We start from the raw sequence: 19,419 nt of genomic DNA, 5'->3' as shown, positions 1-19,419 counted from the left end.
ATCCTGGAACATAACTGTTTTCCCGGGAAAGGAGAGAGAGTGGATTGCTCCACACAGCAGTGAAACAGGTACAGGGCCAGGCAGACACTTTCTTTAGAGGAATGATGAGGTTAATGTACTTGACTTTTTGACCAAATCATGGTTTTAGCCTCCTAAAAATTTTTAAATGTTTAAGTAAGGTGACCATGTAGATAGAATGTGCAGCTCGCACCAATGCCACCAATTAAGAATTGAACTTGCACAGTGAAGACAAAGGGTCGAAAACGGCAACTAAATAGTCGCAGTCTGGAGCACTGAAATGATAAGGTCATTGATGCCGATAAGATGGGTATGGAATGGCACTGCTTTCTTTGAATCTTATCCCTACTGTACCATGTGTCCCTTCGGTATCACTGCACCCTTTGGTTGGCAGGCCAGACATGCAGCACACTGTGCAGCTCACGAACAAGGCTACCCTACCTCTACTACCTTTGATGTCCGAAGAAGATAGTTTATGTAGCTTATTATTTCATAGGATTTAGACTACTGTTCACATCTGTGCAGAGATTAGTTGCCATTAAGTAAGATTTCGCCGACATAAACTCGGCAAAAAAGAAACATCCCTTTTTCAGGACCCTGTCTTTCAAAAATAATTCTTAAAAATCCAAATAACTTCACAACTTCTTTGTAAAAGGTTTGAACACTGTTTCCCATGCTTGTTCAATGAACCATAAACAATTAATGAACATGCACCTGTGGAACGGTCGTTAAGACGCTAACAGCTTACAGACGGTAGACAATTAAGGTCACAGTGACTCTGAAAAACCCCAAAAGAAAGATGCCCAGGCTCCCTTCTCATCTGCGGGAACTTGCCTTAGCCATGCTGCAAGGAGGCATGAGGACTGCAGATGTGGCCAGGGCAATAAATTACAATGTCCGTACTGTGAGACGCCTAAGACAGCGCTACAGTGAGGCAGGAAGGACAGCTGATCGTCCTCGCAGTGGCAGACCATGTGTAACAACACCTGCACAGGATCGGTACATCCGAACATCACACCTGCGGGACAGGTACAGGATGGCAACAACAACTGCCCGAGTTACACTAGAAACGCACAATCCCTCCATCAGTGCTCAGACTGAGGATAACACAGTGCCACCGACATGGCCCACTACCAAGGACTGTGGGCTCTCCTTCTCCGTGGCCAACGTGTGTAAAACATTTAAGTGTGTTAACCCTCGCAAGGCTGCCGGCCCAGATGGCATCCCTATCTGCGTACTCAGAGCATGCGCAGACTAGCTGGTTGGTGTGTTTATAGACATTTTCAATCTTTCCCTTTCCCAGTCTGCTGTCCCCACTTGATTCAAGATGTTCCTCTACCCAAGAAGGCAAGGTAACTGAACTAAATGACTATCGCCCCGTGGCACTCACTTCTGTCATCATGAAGTGCTTTGAGAGGTTAGTTAAGGATCATATCACCTCTACCTTACCAGACACCCTAGACCCACTTGAATTTGCTTTCCGCCCCAATAGATCCACAGACGATGCAATCGCCAATTGCCCTATCCCATCTAGACAAGAGGAATACCTATGTAAGAATGCCGTTCATTGACTATAGCTCAGCATTCAACACCAAAGTACCCTCCAAGCTCATCATTAAGCTCGGGCCCTGGGTCTGAACCCCGCCCTGTGCAACTGGGTCCTGGACTACCTGACGGTTCACCCCCCAGGTGGTGAAGGTAGGAAACAACACCTCCACTTCACTGATCCTCAACACAGGGGCCCCACAAGGGAGTGTGCTCAGCCCCCTCCTGTACTCCCTGTTTACCCATGACTGCGTGGCCACGCACACCTCTAACTCAATCATCAATCAATCATCAAGTTTGTCAGACGACACAACAGTAGTAGGTCTGATAACCAACAATGATGAGACAGCCTACAGGGAGGAGGTGATGGCCCTGGGAGAGTGGTGCCAGGTTAATAACCTCTCACTCAATGTCAACAAAACAAAGGAGCTGTTTGTCGACTTCAGGAAACAGCAGAGGGAGCACGCCCCTATCCACATTGACGGTACCGCAGTAGAGAAGGTGGAAAGCTTCAAGTTCCTCGGCGTACACATCACTGACGATCTGAAATGGTCCACCCACACAGACAGTGTGGAGAAAAAGGCGCAATGGCATCTCTTCAACCTCAGGAGGCTGAAGAAATTTGTCTTGGCCCTTAAATCCCTGCACAATTGATAGCATCTTGTTGGGCTGTATCACCGCCTGGTACAGCAACTGCACAGCTTGCAACCGCAGGGTTCTCCAGAGGGTTGTGCGGTCTGCCCAATGCATCACCGGGGGCAAGCTACCTGCACTCCAGGACACCTACAGCACCCGATGTCACAGGAAGGCCAAAAAGATCATCAAGGACATCAACCACCCGAGCCACGGCCTGTTCACCCCGCTATGATCCAGAAATAGCCATCACTAGCCGGCTTCCACCCGGTTACGCAACCCTGCACCTTAGAGGCTGCGGCCCTATATACATTGACTTGGAATCACTGGCCACTTTAATAATGGAACCCTAGTCACTTTAATAATTTTTACATACTGCTTTACTCGTCTCATATGTATGTACTGTATTCTATTCTACTGTGTTTTAGTCAATGCCACTCAATCAAATATTTAGATATTTCTAAATCCCATTCTTTTACTTTTAGACGTGTGTGTATTGTTGTGAATCGTTTTTAGATACTACTGCACTGTTAGATACTACTGCATTGTAGTACTACTGCACATTTCGCTACACCTGCTATAACATCTGCTAAATATGTGTATGTGACCAATAACATTTGATTTGATCATAGCTTAAAAAGATCTCCAAATCACTGCAGCTCTGTATCTTGTGTTTCTGTTATGCTCTTCCCTTCGCTTTAGGCAACTTTCACTTCCACTGTTCCACTGGTTGTTAGGCCAAACAATGACAAAACAACAACCCATTCATACAGTATACTCAAATAGAATAAAATCCTTTCTGACATCAACATCCTGCCCAAAAGGATTGCAACTAGCGATGCAATGATGTTTTGCAGCACATTTTTCTTACTGATCATTTGACTGTGTTGTGATCAAAGTGGTGTATCTGGCCCAATTCTCTTAGAAAATGTGACCTTGATGATTAATCTTTCTGTTGTGTTTTGATTTTGGAAAATCTGATTTGTATTTTAAAGCCTGTTGACTTCGGACTCCCGAGTGGCGCAGAGGTCTAAGGCACTGCATCTCAGTGCCAGAGGCGTCGTTATAGTACCTCGTTCGAATCCAGGCTGTATCACATCTGGCTGTGATTGATAGTCCCATAGGGCAGCACACAATTGACTCTGCATTGGCTGGAGTATGCTGTCATTGTAAATAAGAATTTGTTCTTAACTGACTTGCCTAGTTAAATAAAGGTTACATTTAAAAATAAAAATAAAATTAAATATGTGCTGCCTTGCCATGGTAAATATCTGACTCTAATCATAATACGTATTTTCTCTTTCCCAGAATTCCCAGTATCCCCATGCTCAGAGAGTGTTGGAGGCTCTGTGTCGACCACTGGTGCCCTGCGGGACTCAGTCAGTGATTTGGACAGTCTGGGAGAGGACGGTGTCTTCAGAAAGGTGAGATCAGCACACTGGAACGAGACATTCCCTTTATAGTCACAACACTGTCAAAGAAGAAGAGTAAGTCTGTGTCTTGAGTGGCTATGACATGATAGCATATGGGTATATTATAAGTCAGTTATCCTATAACACAAACAACATGGTCTATGACTTTATGTTGTATGTTTCTGGTGATATAGTCCCATATAATTCCCAGCTCCTCTATTCGTTAGTTTATGTTTTGGCCTCTGGCCCCCACCTCCAGTCCACAGCAGACTGGTCAGCTTGCCTGTTCCATGTGACATCAGCAGCCTCCCATGAGCACTCCTTCCTGGGCCAGCTAACTCATTATGACCTCATCCCACTCACTCGCTCATTACCGCCCTTCCTCCCCTCCCCTGCCCCCCACCCTTTTTTTCAACATTTACACAGTGGAGGGTGTCTGTGGCATAATGGCACTCCAATGCAATTTCACACTACAGCCTTGGTCCTCATTTCTTGTTTCTTGTGGATAAATACTGATTTGGGCATTTACTACTAAAGGCCATAGAACCATTGACGAACATATTCATAAATGGCAAAAAGGACAGTCAAAAAATAAATAATAAGAAACAAGATTTTGTTTCTGTCCTAAATCAGGAAATAGATACAGTGCATTTGGAAAGTATTCAGACCCCTTGACTTTTTACACATTTTGTTACGTTACAGCCATATTCTGAAATTTATTAAATACTTTTTCCCTCATCAATCTACACACAATACCCCGTAATGACAAAGCAGAAACTGTTTTTTAGAATTTTTTAATAAATAAAATAAAACTGAAATGTAACATTTACGTAAGTATTCAGGCCTTTTACTCAGTACTTTGTTGAAGCACCTTTGGCAACTATTACAGCCTCGAGTCTTCTTGGGTATGACGCTACAAGCCTGGCACACATGTATTTGGGAGTTTCTCCCATTCTTCTCTGCAGATCCTCTCAAGCTCTATCAGGTTGGATGGGGAGCGTCTCTGCACAGCTATTTTCAGGTCTATCCTGAAATGTTCGAACGGGTTCAAGTCTGGGCTCTGGCTGGGCCACTCAAGGACATTCAGAGACTTGTCCCGAAGTGACTCCTGCATTGTCTTGGCTGTGTGCTTAGGGTCGTTGTCCTGTTGGAAGGTGAACCTTCGCCCCAGTCCTGAGCTCTGGAGCAGGTTTTCATCAAGGATCTTTCTGTACTTTGCTCCGTTCATCTTTTCCTCGATCCTGACTAGTCTCCCAATCTCTGCCACTGAAAAACATCCCCACAGCATAATGCTGCCACCACCATGCTTCACCGTAGGGATGGTGCCAGGTTTCCTTCAGACGTGACGCTTGGCATTCAGGCCAAAGAGTTCAATCTTGGTTCATCAGACCAGCAAATCTTGTTTCTCATGGTCTGAGAGTCCTTTAAATGCCTTTTGGCAAACTCCAAGCGGACTGTCATGTGCCTTTTTCTGAGGAGTGGCTTCCATCTGGTCACTCTACCATAAATGCCTGATTGATGGAGTGCTGCAGAGATGGTTGTCTTTCTGGAAGGTTCTCCCATCTTCACAGAGGAACTCTGGAGCTCTGTCAGAATGACCATCGGGTTCTTGATTACCTCCCTGATCAAGGCCCTTCTCCCCCGATTGCTCAGTTTGGCCGGGTGGCATGCTCTAGGAAGAGGCCACTGTGTTCTTGGGGACTTTCAATGTTGCAGAAATGTTTTTGTACCCTTCCCCAGATCTGTGCCTCGACACAATCCTGTCTTGGAGCTCTACGGATAATGCCTTCGACCTCATGACTTGGTTTTTGCTCTGACATGCACTGTCAACTGTGGGACATTATATAGACGGATGTGTGCCTTTCCAAATCATGTCCAATCAATTGAATTTACCACAGGTGGACTCCAATCAAGTTGTAGGAACATGTCAAGGATGATCAATGGAAACAGGATGCACCTGAGCTCAATTTCGAGTCTCATAGCAAAGGGTCTGAATACTTATATAAATAAAGTATTTGCGTTTTGAAATTTTAATACATTTGCAAATATTTCTAAAAACCAATTTTCCCTTTGTCATTATGGGGTATTGTGTTTAGATTAACAAAGAGAAAATATAATTGAATATATTTTAGAATAAGGCTGTATCGTAACAAAATGTGGAAAAGTCAAGGGGTCTGAATACCTTCCGAATGCACTGTATATACAATTTTACACATATTTAACCCCTTTTTTTGGATTGTCACAAAACAATCTTCATGCTTCCATTTGTTTTTTCAAACCGGTACCGGTTACCTTCAGACGAGTTCTGTGACAGTTTTAGGGGTCGTAGAGCAAAACGGAGAGGTGTTCGTGAGAATCTCCCCTTTCCAGAATCTCCCCTTTCCATTAGTTTGTGCCCCACCCCCCCCCCCCCCCCACACACACACACAAAAAAGATGTCTTTAGCTTAAACTGACAGATTTTTTGTTATGTAATTTAGATTGACGCACCAGTGCATCAACCAACTCTAGGGCGTTAAACACTATTATTGCATACAGAGTGAGTCCATGCAACTTATTATGTGATTTGCTAGGCAAAGTTTTACTCTCATTTAGGCTTGCCATAACAAAGGGGTTGAATACTTATTGACTCAAGACATTTTCATTTTTTATTAATTTGTAAACATTTCTAAAAACGTAATTCCAGTTTAACATTCTGGGGTATTGTGTGTAGACCAGTGACACAAATTTTCAATTTAATCCATTTAAAATTCAGGCTGGTCAAGGGGTGTGAATAGTTTCTAAAGGCACTGTATCTCCCCTCTGACTACTCCCAGACCTGTCTCTGCCTCTCCGCCTCTGGTGTTGAGGTCTGCCATTATGCAATAGATTTTGAAAGTTCGAGTGAACTCAAAACTTTGGACAGACACAGCCAGTCAGTGACCAAAACAGGACCTTTTACAATTAGACTTTCACTACTCAAAGGCCCTTTAAAACAATCCTTCAAATCCATTTTTTTAAGAAACGTTTTTAGCTGTGTGTTTGTGTGTGTGACTGCATGTGGGTCTTGTAGGCAAAATTAGTATAGTGGTTATTACATGTTACATAAAACATGTTTTCATGTTAGATTTTAGTGTTTTATTTGACATTTATTTTAGTTTGTTAGTTTTTAGAATTGATTTACTAGTTTTTATTTAGTTTTAGTTTGATAACAACATTTCTATTTTGTTTTATTAATTAATTTCTGTTTTAGTGTTAGGGACAGAAAGTAGCATATGCGTGGGAGGCTTGGAGCCATTTATGTGTTGTAGGCCTACAGTCTTTTTTGTGGGCGATGCCACTTCTTGCCGCTGATGGGCAGTAATACATAAGGTGATGGGCCAAGACCATAGACTTGGATAGACATAACATCTCTGTATCTGTGTCATGATGGCATCTGTGAGCGTCTGGGCATCGCCATTGACACCGTCTTCATCTTGAAATAGTAAATGTTCTTCACAAGTAGAAATCATTGGCTGATCCCTCCTCCATACAACTCCACGGCCAGGACACTGGCTTGGTTTAAATTAGAAATCAATCCTAAAGTGACTTTAATTTAAAGGATAAGCACCTAGACTGGTACAATAAATATGGTGGAAGGAAACTCTCTTGCCTATGTTTACAACAATCTAATGCTTTTTAAACTTTAGTAGTAGATGTAAGGAGAATCAAGTACCTTTACCTTTATCTGACAGAAAGAAAGGGTGAAAAACAACAAATTAAGTTATGGCACATTTGACATGTTACAGTGAGGGGAAAAAGTATTTGATCCCCTGCTGATTTTATACGTTTGCCCACTGACAAAGAAATTATCAGTCTATAATTTTAATGGTAGGTTTATTTGAACAGTGAGAGACAGAATAACAACAACAAAAAATCCAGAAAAACACATGTCAAAAATATTATAAATTGATTTGCATTTTAATGAGGGAAATAAGTATTTGACCCCCTCTCAATGAGAAAGATTTCTGGCTCCCAGGTGTCTTTTATACAGGTAACGAGCTGAGATTAGGAGCACACTCTTAAAGGGAGTGCTCCTAATCTCAGCTTGTTACCTGTATAAAAGCCACCTGTCCACAGAAGCAATCAATCAATTAGATTCCAAACTCTCCACCATGGCCAAGACCAAAGAGCTCTCCAAGGATGTCAGGGACAAGATTGTAGACCTACACAAGGCTGGAATGGGCTACAAGACCATTGCCAAGCAGCTTGGTGAGAAGGTGACAACAGTTGGTGCGATTATTCACAAATGGAAGAAACACAAAAGACCTGTCAATCTCCCTCGGCCTGGGGCTCCATGCAAGATCTCACCTCGTGGAGTTGCAATGATCATGAGAACGGTGAGGAATCAGCCCAGAATTACACGGGAGGATCTTGTCAATGATTTCAAGGCAGCTGGGACCATAGTCACCAAGAAAACAATTGGTAACACACTACGCCGTGAAGGACTGAAATCCTGCAGCGCCCGCAAGGTCCCCTTGGCTCAAGAAAGCACATATACATGCCCGTCTGAAGTTTGCCAATGAACATCTGAATGATTCAGAGGACAACTGGGTAAAAGTGTTGTGGTCAGATGAGACCAAAATGGAGCTCTTTGGCATCAACTCAACTCGCCGTGTTTGGAGGAGGAGGAATGCTGCCTATGACCCCAAGAACACCATCCCCACCGTCAAACATGGAGGTGGAAACATTATTCTTTGGGGGTGTTTTTCTGCTAAGGGGACAGGACAACTTCACTGCATCAAAGGGACGATGGACGGGGCCATGTACCGTCAAATCTTGACTAATCCCCAAGGTTTGTAGGACAATGGGTTAATAATTAGGCAAAGACTCAGCATCTGCAAAAGGTTCGTACGGTTTATTCAGAGAACGTTCTGAAGTACATTACACAAAGAAGTTCATTTTATGCTCCCTCCCCACTTACGCACATACCTCCACACAAACAGTAGATATCCTACGCACATCCATACACACGAACAGTAGGTGAATAGTATCCGTCCCCGGACTTCTCACCACTGTTAATCACTATCCAGCGCTGCCTGTTCCTTTCCCCCGAGATTAGGGGGACCTTGACGGTTACTACCTGTTTCTTCCAAGCTTCTTCAGGTCGGGTCACACACACATGTCTACAGTTCCCTTAGGCCCACTAACACACCACATTTCTCTTCCTCCCAGGCCTCTACTAGGCCTTATGGGACTTACGTTCAGTACTTTAATTATTCATCACACATGCTACATATCTACTAATTACTAATCAGTTACGTTTCAGGGAGGGATTCTTTATTCATTTACCTTTTATTATATAATTTCCTTATCAGTATTCCAGCAGGACAATGACCCAAAACACATGGCCAAGGCAACAAAGGAGTGGCTCAAGAAGAAGCACATTAAGGTCCTGGATTGGCCTAGCCAGTCTCCAGACCTTAATCCCATAGAAAATCTGTGGAGGGAGCTGAAGGTTCGAGTTGCCAAACGTCAGCCTCAAAACCTTAATGACTTGGAGAAGAAAAGAGGAGTGGGACAAAATCCTTCCTGAGATGTGTGCAAACCTGGTGGCCAACTACAAGAAACGTCTGACCTCTGTGATTGCCAACAAGGGTTTTGCCACCAAGTACTAAGTCATGTTTTGCAGAGGGGTCAAATACTTATTTCCCTCATTAAAATGCAAATAATTTTATAACATTTTTTACATGCGTTTTTTTTCTGGATTTTTTTGTTGTTATTCTGTCTCTCACTGTTCAAATAAACCTACCATAAAAATTATAGACTGATCATTTCTTTGTCAGTTGGCAAACATACAAAATCAGCAGGGGATCAAATACTTTTTTCCCTCACTGTATGTTTATGTAATATTAAATGTATGACTGACTAACCCCTTCAAATTGAGTTATTAAAAACATTTGCAAAAACATAAGCAATACAACACTTCTTCACAAATCTAGGTAGATAAAGGTTTTATATATATATATATATATATATATATATATATATATATATATATATATATATATTTTTTTTTAATATCAGTTCACAGCCAGCCAGCTTGTGTGTGTGTGTTTCTGTTCAAACAAACAAGATTTTCTGGTTTGTCTTTAGGTAGACTCTTCGTTCCAGAAAGGTGGTCGTTCGGTTTCTCAAGCCTAATGACAGTTGTCCACAGACAGGGAATATTCTCTCCACGAATGCTTGGGATTCAGGGGCATAAACCAGATCCAGTGCCACAGGGCACAGCTTTGGATAAACAGCCATCCTTGCCTGCCAGAACTGGAGAGGTGACTCTGTAAACATGCCCCTTTACCTCGTCCAAGTATTTCCGCAACTCACACGGGGCACTTAATGCCATGCTAGATTGACCATCCGGCTGGACGGTGACCTCAAACACAATCTTCGATGCAAGGAAGCTATATTCCTGAAGCACTATGGTCAAGATGCTTGCTGGATTCATCATTATGGTATCTTCCTGGGGTCCTGCTGCTCCATGGCTGTACTCTCTGATTTGCTGAAGTATAAAAGACTCTGCGTCCCTCATCAGTGGCTCCATCTCTGTTGAGCTAAGTGCCAGAGACACTTGGGTCCATGAGGCAAGCTAATGCAGGGGTTTGATCAAAGTTGGATGCCAGAGGATCCCGTTTGCATGCGAAGAGCTCACGCGGTAACTTCAGGAGGACCTGTGGCAACTATTTTGCAACAGTAGTTGACTGCAAGTGTGCCTCAAGGAAAGTCACCACATCAATCAGCGAATGGCTGTCAGTTTGAAGTTGGTTGGGTTGGATTGCAAACGGCTCCATCAACTTCACAAGCTGTTCTAAATTGGCTCAGTTACTTCCTGTACTCGCCCTCAGATTTCTTGACTGTTAGCTAGTGATAGATAAGGATAGTGATGCACAAGCTACGCCTATTTGAAACATCGGCATCTACTGGCAGCATTTACCGCCAGATTCAGAAGCTCAAAAACCTCATTACAAAAAAGCTTGAAAACCCCTTCTAGATTTTTGTCCAGAGTGTAGAAGAAAAAAACGTAACTTAATTTATGATGGTTTTTATTTTATTTTAGTTATTTTTACAGTCAAAGAGAGTAGTTTCAGTATAGTTTTCTTTTTTCAAATATTTTAATTTCACTTTACTAAATAGTTTTTCCAATTTTAGTTTTTGTTTTAGTTTCAGTTTTCATTTAATATAATAACCTTGCCTATAGGTGTGTGTTTGTGTAGACAGTGCTAGCTGGTTGACTGCTGCTCTGCTGCATGAGCTCAGGAAGGGTGACTCATTTGTTCTGGAAGCTGATATTCTATGGCCTGGTCCTCATAAAGGGGCCTGCGTGATTATGCTCTGAGCCACAGTGGCCGTCCGTTAGCTCACCACCCGCTCGCACGCCCAGTGCTGGCACTACTGGACAATGTGAAAACTAATGATACAGTCCCAATGGAAATCATCTGCAGCCTGCCTGCCTGCCGGCCTCCCTAAAGGGTGTGTGTGTGTGTGTTTCTGTTGTTATGTAACCTTTTATAGGGCTGGAAAGAACTCTCTCTCCCAGCAGCATGTCTCTCTCTCACTGCCTTGCCCTTTCCCCTCGCCACACTGAAGGCTGCAGTAAGCTCAGACTAAAGGCAGCTCAGACCGGTCATCAGGCCTAACCTCAATGACATACAAGACAGGACATTAAGTTAAAACTGACTACTTCGACAATAGATACAGATTTATTTAGCTCTCACACCTTTAGTATAATTTATGTTTTTAGCTTTGTTTTTGGTGTAAAACGTAGTGCCCCTTACCCAAATGTGTTAGCTGAAATGTGCAATTCCAAATCCTTCCACAATGCCATTCAGTTGACTTTGACTGCAGTGGGTAACAGGGTCTTTCTGTATCCCCTCTGTCCCCAGGGAGAGGAGGCTGTGACTGGGCCAAGGGAAAGCAACAGTGGTGTGTCGGTGTCCTTCTCCTCCATAGACGACGTGGCCAGTGTGGGTCCCCTCAGCGCCAGCTCCCAGGGCAGTGTGGGTCCTCTCAGTGTCTCGTCCCAGGGCAGAGTGGGCCCTCCTTGGGCTGGGGCAAAGGCAGGGGTGTTGAGCACTAGGGCCAGTTGGAGTGCCGGAGACGCCTGGCAGACGGCAGGGAGGGGGGCAGAGGAGGACGAGAGGAAAGACAAGCTGACAGAGGTGCCTGTGTGCTCCGCTATCCTGCGCTCCTCTATCCGCTCGCTCTCTCCGTTCCGCCGGCACAGCTGGGGCCCAGGGAAGAATCCTGCAGGAGAGACAGACATGAACCAACGCAGGTGAGTCCTCTTAACCCCACACACTGACCTCTAACTCAACACACTCACTACCCTATGGTACATACCCAGGAAGGATAGCTATGGATGGATGGTGAAAAGTCATAATCTGTGTGAACTAGAGGTCGGCCGATTATGATTTTTCAATGCCGATACCGATTATTGGATGACCAAAAAGGCCGATGCCGATTAATCGGCCATTTTTTTTTATATATATTTGCAATAATGACAATTACAACAATACTGAATGAACACTTATTTTAACTTAATATAATAGATAAATAAAATCAATTTCGCCTCAAATAAATAATGAAACATGTTCAATTTGGTTTAAATAATGCAAAAACAAAGTGTTGGAAAAGAAAGTAAAAGTGCAATATGTGCCATGTAAGAAAGCTAACGTTTAAGTGCCTTGCCTAGAACATGGGAACATATGAAAGCTGGTGGTTCCTTTTAACATGAGTCTTCAATATTTCCAGGTAAGAAGTTTTAGGTTGTAGTTATTATAGGAATTATAGGACTATTTCTCTCTATACGATTTGTATTTCATATACCTTTGACTATTGGCTGTTCTTATTGGCACTTTAGTATTGCCAGTGTAACAGTATAGCTTCCGTCCCTCTCCTCGCTCCTACCTGGGCTCGAACCAGGAACACATCGACAACAGCCACCCTCGAAGCAGCGTTACCCATGTAGAGCAAGGGGAACAACTATTCCAAGTCTCAGAGCGAGTGACGTTTGAAACGCTATTAGCACGCACCCGCTAACTAGCTAGCCATTTCACATTGGTTACACCAGCCTAATCTTGGGAGTTGATAGGCTTGAAGTCATAAACAGCGCAATGCTTGAAGTACAGCGAAGAGCTGCTGGCAAAACGCACTAAAATGCTGTTTGAATGAATGCTTACGAGCCTGCTGGTGCCTACCACCGCTCAGTCAGACTGCTCTATCAAATCATAGAATTAATTATAATATAATAAACACACAGAAATACGAGCCTTAGGTCATTAATATGGTCGAATCCGGAAACTATCATCTCTTGTGTATTGATTTTAAAGAAAGGCATTGATGTTTATGGTTAGGTACATTGGTGCAACGACAGTGCTTTTTTCGCAAATGCGCTTGTTAACCTCTATGGGCTAGGTGGGACACTTGCGTCCCACCTACTCAACAGCCAGTGTAATCCCGTGGCGCGTTATTCAAATTCCTCAAAAATGCAAAAACTTCAATTTTTCAAACATATGACTATTTTACACCATTTTAAAGACAAGACTCTCGTTAATCTAACCACACTGTGCGATTTCAAAAAGGCTTTACAACGAAAGCAAAACATTAGATTATGTCAGCAGAGTACCCAGCCAGAAATAATCAGACACCCATTTTTCAAGCTAGCATATAATGTCACATAAACCCAAACCACAGCTAAATGTAGCACTAACCTTTGATGATCTTCATCAGATGACAACCCTAGGACATTATGTTATACAATACATGCATGTTTTGTTCAATCAAGTTCATATTTATATCAAAAAACAGCTTTTTACATTAGCATGTGACTAGCATGTGCCTAGCATTCCCACCGAACACTAAATTTACTAAATTACTCACGATAAACGTTCACAAAAAGCATAACAATTATTTTAAGAATTATAGATACAGAACTCCTCTATGCACTCGATATGTCCGATTTTAAAATAGCTTTTCGGTGAAAGCACATTTTACAATATTCTCAGTAGATAGCCCGGCATCACAGGGCTAGCTATTTAGACACCCAGCAAGTTTAGCACTCACCAAAGTCAGATTTAATATAAGAAAAATGTTATTACCTTTGCTGTCTTCGTCAGAATGCACTCCCAGGACTTCTACTTCAATAACAAATGTTGGTTTGGTTCAAAATAATCCATAGTTATATCCAAATAGCGGCGTTTTGTTTGTGCGTTCAAGACACTATCCGAAAGGGTAAATAAGGGTGACGAGCATGACGCAATTCGTGACAAAACATTTCTAAATATTCCATTACCGTACTTCGAAGCATGTAACGCTGTTTAAAATAAATTTTTATGCCATTTTTCTCATAAAAAAGCGATAATATTCCGACCGGGAATCTGCGTTTAGGTAAACAGACGAAAGAAAATAAAGCATGGGGTCGACTCGGGCACGCGCCTAAGCCCATAGTACTCTGATCGGCCACTTGCCAAACGCGATAAAGTGTTTCAGCCAGAGGCTGCCTCGATATCGTTCAGCTTTTTCCCGGGCTCTGAGAGCCTATGGGAGCTGTAGGAAGTGTCACGTTATAGCAAAGATCCTCAGTCTTCAATAAAAAGAGCCAAGATGAAACACAACTTGTCAGACAGGCCACTTCCTGCATGGAATCTTCTCAGGTTTTGGCCTGCCATATGAGTTCTGTTATACTCACAGACACCATTCAAACAGTTTTAGAAACTTTAGGGTGTTTTCTATCCAAAGCCAATAATTATATGCATATTCTAGTTACTGGGCAGGAGTAGTAACCAGTTTAAATCGGGTACGTTTTTTATCCGGCTGTGAAAATACTGCCCCCTAGCCCCAACAGGTTAAATCATCACCCGTTTGTCGAAGTAGGCTGTGATTCGATGAGAAATTAACAGGCACCGCATTGATTATATGCAATGCAGGACACGTTAGATAAACTAGTAATATCATCAACCATGTGTAGTTAACTAGTGATTATCATAAGATTGATAATTTTTTGGAAGATAAGTTTAATGCTAGCTAGCAACTTACCTTGGCTTCTTGCTGCCCTCGCATAACAGGTAGTCAGCCTGCCATGCAGGCTCCTCGTGGAGTGCAATGTAAGGCAGGTGGTTAGAGCGTTGGACTAGTAACCAGAAGGTTGCAAAAACGAATCCCCGAATCCCCCCTGAACAAGGCAGTTAACCCCCGTTCCTAGGCCGTCATTGAAAATAAGAATGTGTTCTTAATCTGACTTGCCTAGTTAAATAAAGGTGTAAAAAAAATTTGGGTAAAAAATGTATTTGGTGGCCAAAAATACCAATTACCGATTGTTATGAAAACTTTAAATCGGCCATAATTAACCGGCCATTCCAATTAATCGGCCGACCTCTAGTGTGAACCATAAGCCTCCAACTCCTACAGTATCCTGACTTGTCCTCAGTATGATGATATCTATTGGGGAGTCACTTGAGACAGTAGTACCCTGGGAAGTGCAGTCTGCAGGGATGAGACTAGGACAGAGTCTTGCTTTAAGAGGACTGGTCCTCATACGGCCTCAAGTTCAAACACTTTGTGTTTGTGTGTCAGTGGGCTACTGTTTGTGTGTGTGAGCGCATGTGTATGTAGATATTTGTCTCTGTGTGTATTTAATCCATGGTTGTCCCTCAGGGGGCCTTATACAGTACAGTTAGATACTCCTGGAGGCACCTCTGTGTCAGTGGACTTTGTGGGAAAGGCCTGGTCCAGGTCAAAGGTTAAGCACTGTGACTTTTATTGCCACCATTTTCCTTCTTATTCATTATCACCCATTTGATCATGTACTGTACTGTCAGTGCTCTCATCTCTCTCTGTTCATCCCATCTTTTCTGTCATCTGCTCATCTCCCCATCTCTTTTCAGTTTATTGCAAGGTCAAGGGGAAGGGAAGCCTCGAAAGCCAACATTTCATAGGAGAAGGTACCACACAGTTATTCCTCAATGTTTCCATTCTGACTCTCTCTGATGTGTCACTGCCAAGCTGTTTTTTAATTACGGGAAGAAAATGTAAAATGTATTGCTACCTATATTGAGCACTCCCTAATCAAATCAAATTGTATTTTATGTGCCTTATGCTATGGAAAAATCATTTCTAAAACATATGAAGAATGAAGACAGTGAAAACTTTATTTCTCTCCAATATAATATGTATCAAGTCACATCAATGGAAAAAAACCTTCTCCATTAACCCACCACTTTTACCTTTGACCATCACATCTCACCCTGAAATAACGTCACCCTTTCCCTTCTGCTCCTGTCTGTCTGTCTCTCCTCTCCTGTCCCTTTCCATCCCTCTCCCTCCCTGTCTTCTCCCTGTCAGTATGAGCTGGTGTCCCTCCAACGTCCCCCCTCCCCACCCGGAACAGATTGATAGCAGAAGGTATGCCATCACGTGTCAACTAATAGCTTAAGAGGACAAACACACAAACAATATGAAAGAAGCCTCTACATGTTCTCTGCTCTGTGCATGTCTGTATCTGGCTTGGTGTGTCTCTGGCTTGGTGTGTCTCTGGCTAGGTGTGTCTCTGGCTTGGTGTGTCTCTGGCTTGGTGTGTCTCTGGCTTGGTGTGTCTCTGGCTTGGTGTGTCTCTGGCTAGGTGTGTCTCTGGCTAGGTGTGTCTCTGGCTTGGTGTGTCTCTGGCTAGGTGTGTCTCTGGCTAGGTGTGTCTCTGGCTTGGTGTGTCTCTGGCTTGGTGTGTCTCTGGCTAGGTGTGTCTCTGGCTTGGTGTGTCTCTGGCTTGGTGTGTCTCTGGCTAGGTGTGTCTCTGGCTAGGTGTGTCTCTGGCTAGGTGTGTCTCTGGCTAGGTGTGTCTCTGGCTTGGTGTGTCTCTGGCTTGGTGTGTCTCTGGCTAGGTGTGTCTCTGGCTTGGTGTGTCTCTGGCTAGGTGTGTCTCTGGCTTGGTGTGTCTCTGGCTAGGTGTGTCTCTGGCTAGGTGTGTCTCTGGCTTGGTGTGTCTCTGGCTAGGTGTGTCTCTGGCTTGGTGTGTCTCTGGCTAGGTGTGTCTCTGGCTTGGTGTGTCTCTGGCTAGGTGTGTCTCTGGCTAGGTGTGTCTCTGGCTTGGTGTGTCTCTGGCTTGGTGTGTCTGTGGCTTGGTGTGTCTCTGGCTTGGTGTGTCTCTGGCTTGGTGTGTCTGTGGCTTGGTGTGTCTCTGGCTAGGTGTGTCTCTGGCTTGGTGTGTCTCTGGCTTGGTGTGTCTCTGGCTAGATGTGTCTCTGGCTAGGTGTGTCTCTGGCTTGGTGTGTCTCTGGCTTGGTGTGTCTCTGGCTAGGTGTGTCTCTGGCTAGGTGTGTCTCTGGCTTGGTGTGTCTCTGGCTTGGTGTGTCTCTGGCTTGGTGTGTGCTTTGTCACTGCTGCTGTTTCTCTCTCTTTGTCTTATTCACCTTGTTGGTCAGTTGTGGTCGACCTCAGCGATGCACAGTCACTTATCTTCTTCCCCTCTCTCTCTGTCTCTCTCTCTCTCTCTCTCTCTCTGAGACAAGGAAGCTAGAATTTAGAGAGGAAGCATCAAGCATCTTTAGAACAATAGTATTATACTGCTACACTGCTGGTTAACTATTGCAAAGATTAGAATGACTAATATAATCATCATCATCAGTGAGCCAGACAGGTGAGTTATGGTTTTAGTTCAGTTCATCTCGCTTAGCCAGACTTACAGCTTCAGTGAGAGGTTGAATTGACACACAGCTAGAACGAGATAATAGGTCTGTTGTATTCTAATACTGAATGCTGATTTCTTATGCATTCATAAATTACATAAGTATGGTCTCAATGGAGTTTATTTGTCGCCTATTATTTAACATGCTACACTTTTTAATCAAGTTAACTAGGTTGTTTTTTCTGATTTGAAGCTTGGGGAATTGTATTTTTATGTTTATTTTACTTCAGTTATTTCCCCCTTACATTTGTGTTTAGGTTTACATGTATGTGTTCCTTCCTGTTTGTGCTGGTGTTCATATGTATTTCATTTGGCTATACATGCTTTTCCTCTTTTCTGTATCTCATCATCACCTCACTGCTCTACTGCAGGGATCTAGTTAAAGGACAAATCCACTCAAAAAATATATTTAGGTATTTTTTTCATTAGTCCACTTTTAAAACAGTCCCAAATGTTTTGTATGTCGACAGTCAAGTTTTCAAGATATTAGACTTTCAAGATGTGCCAAACCCCTCATCATCATGATGTGGCAAGTGACACTTTGCTTCTTGAAAATCGAATATCTTCAAAACGTAAATGCTGACATGCAAAACATTTTGGGACTGTATCAACAGTGGACTAATTAAAAAAATATATATATATTGTTTTGGAGTGGATTTTTCCTTTAACTGTGAATATGTGTATGCACTTGTGCACTCCACTTGTGTGGTGTCAGTTTTGAAATAACTGATTGTGTCATCCTTTCCGGAGCATGAAGATCTGCTGGGTGTGGGTTCACTTCCTACCAAGGGTTTAAAGATCTCACAGGGTGTTTGTATCTACTGTCCCTAAACCAATTACTACATCTATCACCAGAAACACCAGTGGAGTGTTCTTTCACTAACATGGTATTGTTGTGTCTGCAGTTACAGTTTGGAGGGTCTGGCTGGAGAGGAGGATGCTGGGAAGATCTCCTCTGGTGTGGGAACTGTTGCGCGTCTGGACAGTGAGGAGAGGGGCTCGCTTCTGTCCCTAACAGAGGAGCAGGAGTCAGACCTGGGAGACTACAGCAGCCTCGACAGCCAGGTAACCCTCACACACTATACTGTCCAGACGTATCTTTACCATAGAGGTCCTGTGTTTTGCTTGCACAATGACTTGCACTTGCACTGAATCAATGAATCTTCATACCATCCCATGTAGACTTGTTCTCTCTATGCACAGTAGTGTAATTCATGTTTTATTTTCACCCAGACAGCTCACTGATATCTCTCTCTCTCTCTCTCTCTCTCTCTCTCTCTCTCTCTCTCTCTCTCTCTCTCTTTCTCCTTTATTTCAGAAATCAGGAAGAGTTCTGCCTGTGAGACACAGCTGTCCCTCCATTCCTCACCAAGCACTCACCAAGTCGGTGTCCATGCTGGCCATCAGTCACAGAGACCTGGAGGGTGAGGGTCACTTTTACACTCTCTCTCTCTGGGTTACCCTCTACATCCTTCTCTCTCTCTCTCTCTGTGGTAACATGGTGGTACACAAGGCCAGGGCCTGTACCCACAAAGCGTCTCAGAATAGGAGTGCTGATCTAGGATCACTTTAGCCTTTTAGATCATTATGAATAAGATTATATGGACAGATCCTAGATCAGCACTCCTACTCTGAAATGCTTTGTGGATTCAGGCCCATGCCTCTATCTATCCAACAATCAAGTCTCCTGTCACCTGCTGTTTCCAACCTCGTCCTACAGGTCAATTGTCTCTCTGTCCCTCTGCTGTGTTTCCCAGACAGGTATCAGGTGGTTTGTTAACTCTCTCAATCCCAATCTCCTCTGGGGCTAACAGGGGCTACTGTTAGATCTTCTCCTCACTATCACTGGGGTTGTTATTTCTCCCTTCTCTGGTTTCCCTGTCCCTTTGTGTAGGGTTCACTCATTTGATCACTTGGAAGGGAATGAGGGACGGCCCAGGTTCTTGTGCTAATTTAACGTGTGATTTGATATTTGTTGTACCCTTGAACTGGATAGCCAATGGACGGACTCGACCAAAGTAGCGCATCTCCTTCTCTTTCAGCATCTCTCCGACCTTCCCAAAATCTAGAACATTATTTTCTATTGGCACTTCCTCCAGTGATGAGGAGGAGGTAGTGAGTA

At 43.4% G+C, this 19,419-nt stretch overlaps 1 protein-coding gene across 7 annotated transcripts in view; it reads left to right on the top strand.

Annotated features, from left to right (window-relative positions):
* LOC106573623 (A-kinase anchor protein 13) overlaps nucleotides 1-19,419 on the top strand; it is a 176,411-nt gene that overhangs the window by 130,362 nt on the left and 26,630 nt on the right. For 6 of the 7 annotated variants that reach the window (XM_045697218.1, XM_014148844.2, XM_014148842.2 and 3 more), the window contains 6 exons: nucleotides 3,505-3,620; nucleotides 11,506-11,897; nucleotides 15,505-15,561; nucleotides 15,962-16,021; nucleotides 18,203-18,362; nucleotides 18,616-18,721. In XM_045697218.1, the coding sequence (XP_045553174.1) occupies nucleotides 3,505-3,620; nucleotides 11,506-11,897; nucleotides 15,505-15,561; nucleotides 15,962-16,021; nucleotides 18,203-18,362; nucleotides 18,616-18,721 (891 nt within the window). The remainder of the gene's footprint in view (nucleotides 1-3,504; nucleotides 3,621-11,505; nucleotides 11,898-15,504; nucleotides 15,562-15,961; nucleotides 16,022-18,202; nucleotides 18,363-18,615; nucleotides 18,722-19,419) is intronic. The other variant, XM_014148847.2, reaches the window with a different exon arrangement.

The sequence above is a fragment of the Salmo salar genome, chromosome ssa16 (assembly GCF_905237065.1).
Source record: "Salmo salar chromosome ssa16, Ssal_v3.1, whole genome shotgun sequence".
In the NCBI taxonomy this organism is placed as follows: domain Eukaryota; kingdom Metazoa; phylum Chordata; class Actinopteri; order Salmoniformes; family Salmonidae; genus Salmo; species Salmo salar.
The sequence above is the reverse complement of the archived record's forward strand: the minus strand, read 5'-3'. Positions and strand labels throughout refer to the sequence as shown.